The 11,426-nt window shown below is 41.6% G+C and overlaps 1 protein-coding gene across 1 annotated transcript; it reads left to right on the plus strand.

Annotated features, from left to right (window-relative positions):
• The first annotated feature begins 2,034 nt into the window (after positions 1–2,034).
• Positions 2,035–3,467, plus strand: LOC148147024 (putative G protein-coupled receptor 139). Its single transcript, XM_087996213.1, has 2 exons — positions 2,035–2,098; positions 2,569–3,467. Exons 1-2 carry the CDS (start codon positions 2,035–2,037, stop codon positions 3,465–3,467), a joined length of 963 nt encoding a protein of 320 aa, XP_087852339.1.
• Positions 3,468–11,426: the final 7,959 nt, after the last annotated feature.

Consider the following 11,426-nt stretch of genomic DNA (forward strand, 5'->3'; position numbering starts at 1 on the left):
TTCTAATTGTGTTCCTGAGTATGTTGATGTGAGACTGTGCCTGTTTGTCTGCATGTGTCCATCTGAGCACAAAGTCTGAGTGTCGATGATACATGGTGTAACTGTCTATGAACCCTAATCTATCCCTGCCCCAGGAATAATTCACAAAACAAACAGACTCCTGTACATTCACACGCCCTCCCACAGTCTCGCGCACTCAATACCAAACACCCACTGATCTCATTGTATCACAAACGACTCTATCATATCCACATACTCTGTCAAACTCAATTTACCGCACGCAGTCTCTGAAATGTTGCAGCAATCATCCTCACAGTCACACCACCCCACTCTTATTCAGTTATTTCCATTAAAGCACACTGCACTGTAGTCACACACACACAACAAGCACATTCATGTCCTTGCACACTAAGTCACTCACACAGACGTAATCACATGCTCTGACACACTGTCATGCACACTTGTTCAGAGACACACTGTTCCACAGTCACACAATTTGAGCTGTTCTACCATATGGTAAAAAGTGAGGACTGCAGATGCTGGAGATCAGAGCTGAAAAATGTGTTGCTAGAAAAGCAAAGCAGGTCAGGCAGCATCCAAAGATCAGGAGAATCGACGTTTCCAGCATGAGTCCTTCTTCCTGAAGAAGGGCTCATGCCCGAAACGTCGATTCTCTTCATCTTTGGATGCTGCCTGACCTGCTGTGCTTTTCCAGCAACACATTTTTCAGCTCTGTTCTGCCTTATGGTCAAACACCTTGACTGAAGGGTTAATACCAAGGGGCAGACTTTTAAAGTGAAAATTAGGAGTATTTTAAAAGTGAGTTTGAGGATTAGTTTCCTACCAGAGATAGGTGGGCACCTGAAATTCACTGTGCAAGAGTGTAATTGAGACAGGAAACTTCTGAACCTTTAAAAAAAACACCTCGATGAGCACATGTAATATTCAAGGCTCTTGGCTTTGTGTGGAAAGTGGGATTAGTATAGGGATGAGTGAGGTTTTGGTGGCAAACTTGATGGGGAGAATGGCCTCTTCTGTACGATATTAAGCAATGATTGTGTGATATCACATTCCCAACAGGATGGAAGCATTCTCTAAATTCACTGCAAATATCGTTGTTAATTCTCTGCATTCTGCTTTGTTAGATTCCTGGTTCTAAACGTCCACATGAACAGTTTTCATTATCTGGGAGGGGAAGCTTGAGCCTGAGCCAGTTGGATGAATTTCCCGTGTTAATCTGACACACAGATTTTGCAGAAATCCTAATAATGGCTTGCAGCCAAAATTCCTTAGAAACTGTGTGTGTGCGTGCGTGCGTATGTGAAAGACTGTGTGTGTACGCATGTGTGCACGCCGGTTGCACAGGTGTGTGTGTGTGTGTGTCTCAAAGTGAATGAATGTGTGTGCACTGCCAGGCTTTTGCATCATAAGATTGCAGAACTTTACACCAAGTTAGAGTACTTCCTGTGCTTTGTTAGAGTCAAGTTAACATTATTGCAAGATTTCTGGCATCGCCAGGAATATTAGCAGGTGCCAACCAGGTGCAATAAATGATCCCATAATTGCGAATGACATTACTCAATGCATTGCCCTGTGAGAAACAAAGCAGCAGTCAGTACCAATATATTCCACTGTCATTCTTAGGCGAAACAATATCATTAAGTGACAGTTAATAGAAGATTTTCTTACATTAGCATGATGCCACAACAGCAATGACTAAAAGAATGGCCTATCCAGCCTTCGCAAAATATTCCCTACACTTTGGGTTAATCTTCCCTTCTCCAGGTTTAATGTTTGGGGATTCATGCCCTGAGCTTTCTAATTTTCTTCCTGATGATCCAGCCGCACTGAGGTGGAAAACCATCTCTTGATTGTTGCAGTTCTGCCGCTAATTGTTTTGACAAAACTAACGTATGATCTCATGTAATCTCACGGCGATAGCTTGAACTATAAAGGAAGCGAAATTAAGGATCTCAGATGGATTTCACAAGGAGCCAGGGAACGTGACGGAATTTTCTCATTCTTAACGTAAGAATGGTAACAATTCTCCATATAAAGAACTTCTGCTATCCTGTTATTGCAGCCTTTGGCGTTCTTGGTAAGGCAATGTTATTTTTCTTCGTGAACAGTGAAGGTCATGGTGCTCATGTCACAAATTTCAGGAATAGTCCTCATTACAGAGACGCTTATCCATCAGAAGGAATTGGGAAAGACAGACTCAGTGATGCACATTTACTCTGTGGCTCCTCCAGGATGAGTATCAACAAAGAAAATCAATCCTGGGAAGTTAACGCAATGTTTGTGTCCAAACAGAAAATTTTGTTGGAATCAAAAATGTTTAGCAATTATCTGGAAATAATTTAGACATTGCCATCAATGAAATATAAAGATTGTTAGAAGAGCACCGACATTAAATTTTAAATGTAGTTTTGTTATCAAAAGAAACTGTCAGTGCCGTTGGTCTACATTATAAAAAATCGTCTTTGGGAAACTCAATGTAAAATCACCTCTGACTATGACGCAAACATTTTCTGTGATATCTATTTCTCTTCTCTCTCCTTCTTACAGCAAACCTACTGACTATCGTCATTCTCTCCAGTGGAAATTGTGGACTTTCTAAATGTATCTTGGCTTACATGATTGCCATGGCAACTGCAGATTTCCTCGTGATACTTTTCAATGTCATTGTGTATCACATTTTGAGTTATCACTTTCCACATTCGTTTCTATCCTACACTGCTGTTTGTAAGTTCATTCTCTGCGTTAATCCTGCCACATTGGATATGTCTGTGTGGTTCACTGTCTTTTTTACAATTGATCGGTTTGTAACGATCTGTTGTCAGAAGTTTAAATCAAACTACTGCACAGTGAGAACTGCCACTGTGATTTTAACGACGCTGCCTGCCCTGATTTCTTTGGAGAACATACCTTTCTGGTTTGCATATGAACCCAGCCGAATAATTTCCAAAGTTGCCTGGGGCTGTCGCTCCAATATGGCCTTTTATACTTTGCCTGCAGGTGAGGCCTACTCTTGGATGAAAAGTATTTTAGTAGCATGGCTGCCTTTTTGTTTGATATTACTGTTTAACACTTTGACAGTCCAGCGTATTATAGTGACCAGCAAAATCCGTAGGGGACTGCGTGGTCTCAGCAATGAGAATAGCACCAACCCAGAGATGAAAAGCAGAAGGAAATCAATCGTGTTACTGTTCAGTGTCTCAGGCAGTTTTGTTCTGTTGTGGCTAACAGCAGTCGTTAACTTTTTAACCAGCAAACTCACCACAACAGCATATTACCGAGGGGATCACACAGCTCCAACATATATTGTCACAGAGTCTGGGTACATTCTCATGTATTTAAGTTCCTGTACAAACCCATGTATTTATGTAGCCACACAAACCAAGTTCAGGGAAGAGATGACGAAGATGATGAAACTTCCTTTCCTGTTGATTAAAAAAAAAAGTTAAACCAAAACTTTCTTCCCAAACTCGGTAAATATCAACATGTGTTCTCCCTATTCTGATGTGGCAGAGGATTGCACTTGTGAAAATTAAACGTTCTCGAAATACATTGTTTCAAGCTGTGTGCCTACTCATTTCTCAGGGTGAAATAGTCGTCATGGTATTTACCCTGCGTCCAGTCAAATCATTGTCACTGTTTTACCTGCCATGGTCTAACATCACAACAACCTCTTTTTATTCAGCAGCATCGCTTTTTTAATCCTGAACAGTAGTTCAGCCTCTGAATTGCACAGCCTCACCTCCATTTTCCAGATGGATTGGACTGACCGCTTCTGATTCTATTCTGACCTGCACTTTCTGAAAGAGGGATTGTTAGCTGGTCAGCTTGTTTATGATGTACTGTGATGGTTTCAATTCCTGTCACTGACTGAGGTTCAATCCCTCTCACTGCCTGAGATTACCAAGAAGGAATCTCTGCCTCAATCCAAGGTTGGGAAAAAGAACCAGGAAATAATGTCTGTGTCAGTCTAACTGTTACCGTAGGGGAAAATATTGCTACACTGCTTTTTTCAAAGGAGGTTGTTGCAAGATATTTCGAAATGAAGCAATGATAGCAGTGCTTTATGAAAAGCAAAACATGATGACAAAATAGTCCATAACCTAGGAGGACAAATCAAGCAGAATGGATAAAGGATGGCCTGCAGATGTTTTGTGTATGAATTTCAAAAGGCCATTTTATAATATTTCCGATATAATGTTGCAGTCCGTTCTCACAGCACATGGTGACAGCATGAATGTACTAGTTTAGAGTGAGAATTGAATCATGATGAGAAACAGATTGAGGCAAAATAGTCATTTGCAGGTCACTAAACTGTAACGGGAGATCAGTGCTGTAACATTCATAATCACAAACTGTAGTCACACTAATACAGAGTCACGAAAGAAAGTAATGAGTCGAACAGTAAGAGTCTCCATCAGGAAGATATAGTTAAGCAGATTTAGCAAAAAAAAACAGCTGATGGAGTATAATGCTGTGCATTGTCAATCTCATATTCAGCATGGACAAGCAAAATATTCATTTACTGAAGAAGACTGGGGAAAGTTGAGATGCAGTGCAGTCAGGGTGACCTATATAAATAGAAAATTGTTAACAGGCAAGTACATCAAACAGTTCGGAAAGAGAAAGAAAAGCTTTATGAGTGATGATGAGTGTTGAACATCTCGGAAACAGACCTTCAGTACTGACCAACTTTAGTCACGAAATTATATATACCATGGGAAGCAGTCAATGAACTGTTCCAAAATACAATCAGCTCAAACATTTTCCAGTGTTTCAGCTGACACAATACTACAAAACAGCCACTAGATTGCCTACTTGAACTTTTAATTGATTTGGTTGGGGACGGGGGGGGGGGGGGGGTTTCTTGTCAAAACTATATATTAAAAGGTCTATTGTTTTAAGTTTGTGCACATAATGTGAAGTTAAATTGCTGATTTAACGACATTCTTTTAATAAAACGTTTTATGTTTTATGCAGAAAACTTAATGTACAATAAGGCTCTATTTCTTCTAGGACAAAACTTAATGTCTTTATTTTCAAGATCGGGTCAGGCAGTCACACATAATCATTATCATATTGTTCATTACAAATTTTTCTGAGTAACTTTGTTTCGCCACCTACTGCCTTTGCGGTTTGAAATCATGTAATGCTGGACATCGGAGTGAGTCCAGGGAAACTTAACAAGCACCGAAATTCACAACTCATCTTGGAGGAGGCTGTTTGGGAGAAGTCCCAGCACAGAAACAGATAAGTCAGTAGTTTTAAGTGTATCCTTGCTGTAAATCAAAAAGAATGAGTATATTGGGTTCTTGAATATGTGTTTTACTGAGATCTGACTCTTGATTAAAATTTAAAAATGTAAGCCATAAGTATGAAGTTAGCCTGGAGCAGTGTTTTGTAGGGCAATAAGACGGTGCTATTTTTTGGGTCTGTAGATGTTCGAGTTTCAAGAGATTATAAGTGTTACTGAGCAACAAATTGGCAATAAATATCTTTGGTTATGAATCATATCAGATCGAATAGATCAGACGGAGCGACAGTTAAACACAATGAGGCATTTCCAAGAGCAAGAGGGTGGGATGGATTGGAGGAACAGGAAGGGAGAAGGATCTCAGATACAGTCAGCTAGATGTGTTAACTCCTGGAAAGGTAGGAGAGATAGGCAGATAGTGCAGGAGCCTTCTGTGACTCACCCCATCTCAAACAAGAATAGAAAATGGAGGCAGGGATGGATTCTTCGGGAAACAGAGCACGACCCAATTTCTGGTATTGAGACTGGCTCTAATGGAATGAGGGGTACGTCGATGTCCCTAACACAAGAGGTTGATTGTGTTAGGGGACTCTCGAGGAAGAGTTACAGACAGATGTTTCTGTGGTCAGCAGCAAAATATCAGAATAGCGTGTTGCCTTCCTGATGCCAGAGTGAAGGATGTCTCAGAGAGGGTGGAAAATGTTCTGATGGGGAGAGGGACCAGCAGAGGGTCAATATACACATTGGAACCAATTTCATAGGATGGGAAAATGATGAGATTCTGAAAGAGGAATATCAAAAGTTAGCCAGGAATTTAAAAAGTCGGTACTTGAGTGTGGTAATACCTGGAATACTGCCGGTGCTACACGCTAATGATGATAGGAATTGAGGATATAGCAGATGAATGTGTGGTTGAGGGGCCGGTGTATGGGTGAAGGATTCATATTTTTAGGTTATTGGGATGTACAAGAGGGAGCTGTTATTAACTAAAGAAGTAAAATTCCTTGTCAAGAGAAAGCAGGAGGCTAATGTATGGAGGAGATATGAAAAGTCAGTTCAGGTGCTTGTGATGAGATTAGATTAGATAACTTACAGTGTGGAAACAGGCCCTTCGGCCCAACAAGTCCACGCCGATCCGCCGAAGCACAACCCAACCATACCCCTTTAACCTAACACTACGGGCAATTTAGCATGGCCAATTCACCTGCCCCGCACATCTTTGGACTGTGGGAGGAAACCGGAGCACCCGGAGGAAACCCACGCAGACACGGGGAGAATGTGCAAACTCCACACAGTCAGTCGCCTGAGTCGGGAATTGAAGCCGGGTCTCTAGCGCTGTGAGGCAGCAGTGCTAACCACTGTGCCACCGTGCCGCCCACAAGTTACAAGTTAGCCAGGAAGAAGAGAAAGCGAGAGCTGAGAAGAGCCAGGAAAGGACACGAGAAGTTATTGGCAGGTAGGATTAAGGTGAACTGTAAAGCTTTCTGTCGGCCTGTCAGGAAGAAAAGAATGATGAGTGTAAGATTCCGGCCTGTCAAGGACAGGAGTGGAAAGTTGTGCGTGGAGCCTGAGGAGATGGAGATGCTCGAAACGAATATTTGTCATCAATGTTCACACTGGAAAACGACAATGTTGTCATGGAGAATACTGAGATACAGGCTAACAGACTAGTTGTGATATGAAGGGCTTTAGCCCGAAAATCGATTTTCCTGCTCCTCGGATGCTGCCTGACCTGCTGTGCTTTTCCAGTACCACTCTAATCTAGGTAGGATTGAGATTCATAAGGAGGAGCTATTAGCAATTCTGGAAAGTATGAAAATAGATAAACCCCCTGAGCTGGATGGGATTATCCTAGGATACTCTGAAAAGCCACGGAGGATATTGCAGAGCCTTTGCCTTTGATCTTTATATTGTCATTGTCTACAGGAATAGCAGCAGAGGACTGGAGGATAGCAAACGCTGTTTCTTTGTTCTAGAAGGGGATTAGAGACAACCCTTGTCATGATAGACCAGTGAGCCTTACTTCGGTTTTGGTAAAGTGTTGGAAAGGATTATAAGAGATGGGATTCATAATCCCTAGGATTAAGGATAGTCAACACGGGTGAAGGGTGGGTTGTGCCTCATAACCCTTACTGAGTTCTTTGAAAAGGTGACCAAAGAGATGGATAGGGTAAAGCAGTTGATGTGGACTTTAGAAATGTTTTTGATAAGATTCCCAACGTTAGGCTATTGCAGAAAATACAGAGGCATGAGATTGAGGGCGATTTAGTGGTTTGGATCAGAAACTGGCTAACTGAAAGAAGACTGGGGGTCGTGACTGATGGGAAATGTTCATCCTGGAATACAAGTGGTCTACCACAAGAATCTGTTTTGGGGCCACTGCTGTTTGTCATTTTTATAAGTGACCTGGATGAGGGCGTAAAACGATGGGTAGAGTTTTGGATAGTGCTGAAGGATGTTTCAGGTCACAGAGGGACAAAGATAACCTGCAGAGCTGGGCTAAGAGGTGGCAAAGGGAATTTAATGCCGAAAAGTGTGAAGTCATTGACTTTAGATGTAGTAACAGGAATGCAGAGTAGTGGGCTAATGGGAAGATTCTTGGAAGTGTGGCTGAGCAGAATGATCTCTGTGTCCATGTGTATGGATCCCTGAAAGCGGCCACCCAGTTTGGTAGGGTTATTAAGAAGGCATACAGTGTGTCAGCTTTTAGTGATAGAGGGATTGAGTTTCTGAGCCACGAGGTTATGTTGCAGCTGTACAAAACTCTGATGCGACTGCACTTTGAGTATTGCATACAGTTCGGGTTGCCGCATTTTCGGAAGGATGTGGAAACATTGGAAATGGTGCAGAGTAGATTTACCAGGATGTTGCCTGGTATGGAGTAAAGGTCATATAATGAAACTCTGAGGGACTTGAGGCTGTTTTCGTGAGAGAGACGAAGGTTGAGATGTATTGTAATAGAGATGTATAAGATTATCAGAGGGTTAGATAGTGTGGAGAGTGACAGCCTTTTTCCTGGGATGGTGATAGTTAGCACAAGGGGAAACAGGTTAAATTGAGGGGTGATACAAAAAGGACAGAGGGCAGAGAGTAGTAAGGGCGTGGAACGCTATGGCTGCAGCAGTAGTAGACTCACCAACTGGAAGGCTAGATAACTGATCACCGTACAAAAGTATTAATGATAATGGAATAGTGTAGGTGAGATGGGTTTTGGATTGGTTTTCCAGGTTGGCACAAGATCGAGGGACGAAGGGCCCGTACTGCGTTGTCCTATTCTATGTTGTATTAGTCTAACTTACTTTATTAGCCGAGTGGTTCCATAAAGGGCCTGCACTGCGCTGTAATGTTCTTTATTCGATGAGGCTAACATCCTTTTTTGGCCGAGCGATTCCTTAAAGTACATTTACTGCGCTGTAATGTTCTACATTCGATGAGTTGAACTTCCTTTATTAGCTGAGCGGTTCCATAAAGTGCCTGCAATGCGCTGTAATGTTCTAAGTCCTATTTGTCTGTCTTCCTATATTAGCCGAGTAGTTCCATAAAGGGCCGGCACTTTGCTGTAATGTTCTAAGTTCTATGAGTGTAACTTCATTTATCAGCCAAGTGTTTCCATAAAGGGCCTGTACTGCGCTATAATGTTCTATGTTACATCAGCCTAATTTCCTTTATTAGCTGAGCGATTCTTAAAAGGACTGCACTGTTATTTACTTTGTTCTGTGAGCATAAATTCCTTTATTCACCAAGCTGTTGCAGAAAGGATCTGCACTGCGCTGTAATGTTCTATGTTGTATTATTGTAACTTACTTTATTAGGCGAGCAGTTCCATATAGGGACTGTACTCCGGTTTAATTTTCTATGATGGATCAGTGTAACGTCCGTTAGTAGCTGAGCGGTTCAATGAAGGGTCTGTACCGCGCTGTAATGTTCTGTGATGTATGAGTCTCACTTCATTTATTGACTTTGCGGTTTCATAAGGGGGATTATACTGCGTGGTAATGTACTATGTCATATTTGTCTAACTTCCTTTATGAGCCGAGCGGTTCTATAAGGGGCCGATATTGTGCTGCAATGTTCGGTGTTGTATTAGTCTAACTTCCTTTGTTATCTGAGTCGTTCCATAAAGGACCTGTACTGAGCTGTAATGTTGTATGTTCTATGAGTTTAACTTTATTTATTTGCCGAGTGGTTCCATAAGTGACCTGTACTGCGTTGTGATATTCTATTTTGTATTAGTTTAATTTCCTTGAAAAGCCGAGTGGTTCCAGAAAGGATCAGTACTGTCCGATAATGCTCTGCCTTGTATGAGTCTAACTTTTCTATTTTAGCTGAGCGGTTCAGTAAAGAGCCTGTACTGCGCTGTGATATTCTATGTTATATTTGTCTAAGTTTCTTTATCGGTGGGACGGTTCTATACAGGGCCTGTACTGCGCCTTCAAGATCTATGTTGCGTTTGTCTAACTTTCTTTCTCAGCCGAGCGGTTCCATGAAGGGCCTACACTGCGCTATAACGTTCTATGTTAAATTAGTCTAAAGTCTTTTATGAGCCGAGCGGTTCAATAAACGGTCTGTGCTGAGCTGTGATGTACTTTGTTGTCTCAGTCTATCTTCTTTTATTGGCCGAGTGGTTCCATAAGGGCCTGGTACTGCGCTGTCATGTTCTATGCTGTATTAGTCTAACGTCCTTTACTAGCCACGCAGTTCCAGAAACGGCATGTCATGCACTGTAATTTTCAATGTTATATTAGTCTAACTTCCTTTATTAGCTAAACTGTTCCATAAATCTCCTGTATTGCGCTGTAATGTTCTATGTTGTATTAGTCTAACTTCCATTATTAGCCGAGAGTGTCCATAAAGGGGCTGTACTGCACTGTAATGTTCTCTGTTGTATTAGACTAACTTCCTGTATTACCCTATCGGTTCCAAAATTTGCCTGTATTGTGCTGTAAAGTTCCATGTTCTATGAGTGTAACTTCCTTTATTAGCCGAGAAGTTCATTGAAGGGCTTGAACTGCACTGTATTGTTCTATGTTATCTGACTCTAACATCCTCTATTAGCCGAGGAGTTCCATAAACAGCCTGTGATGAACTGTGATGCTCTCTGAGCCTAACCTCCTTTATTAGCCGAGCGGTTCCATAAGCGACCTCTGCTGTGATGCCACATTTTATGTTGTATTAGTCTAACTTCCTTTATTAGCTGAGCGGTTCCATGAAGGACCTCTACTGCGCTGAAATCTTCTTTGTTCCATGAGTCTAAATTCCTTCGTTAGCCGAGCGGTTCCATAAAGGGCCTGCACTGCAATTGTAATGTTCTATGTTGTATAAGCCTAACGTCCTTTATTATTCGAATGGTTCTATACAGGGCCTGTAGTGCGCCATCATGTTCTATGTTGTATTAGTCAAACTTCCTTTATTAGCTGAACGACTCCGTATAGGGGCTATACTGCGCTGTAATGTTCTATTTTGCATTAATCTAACTTCCTTTATTAGACAAGCGTTCCCTCGAAGGATCTGTACTGCGCTGTATTGTTCTATGTTGTCTGAGTCTAACATCCTCTCGAAGCCGAGAGGTTCCATTAAGGAACCACTCAGATAATAAAGGAACTTAGACGAATACAGCATAGAATGCGATGGCGCAATAGAGGCCATTTATGGAACCACTCAGGAAATCAAAGGTGTTAGACTAATACAACAAAGAACATTACAGCGCAGTACAGGTCCTTTATGGAACCACTCAGATAATAAAGCAAGTTAGAATAATACAATATTGAACATTCCAGCGAAGAACAAGCGGTTTATGGAACTACTTGGCTAATAAAGGAAGTTAGACTCATACAACATAGCCCTTTACAGCGCAGTACAGACCTTTTATGGAACCGCTTGGCTAATAAAGGAAGTTAGAATAATATAACAAAGAACATTACAGCACCGTACAGGCCCCTTATGCAACAGCTCAGCTATTGAAGGACTTTAGACTCATAGAACACAGACCATTCCATCGCAGTATTGGCCCTTTCGGCTAATACAGGAAGTTAGTCACACAGAACATATAACGTTACAGCACAGTACACGCAAATCATTGAACCGCACGGATGAAGAAGGAAGCTCGAATAATACCACATAGAACATTACAGTGCAGTACACTTTCTGTATTAGT

This window comes from Chiloscyllium plagiosum, unplaced genomic scaffold (assembly GCF_037043375.1).
Source record: "Chiloscyllium plagiosum isolate Xiang-an unplaced genomic scaffold, Cpla_swu_hap1 HiC_scaffold_18, whole genome shotgun sequence".
NCBI classification, from domain to species: Eukaryota; Metazoa; Chordata; class Chondrichthyes; order Orectolobiformes; family Hemiscylliidae; genus Chiloscyllium; species Chiloscyllium plagiosum.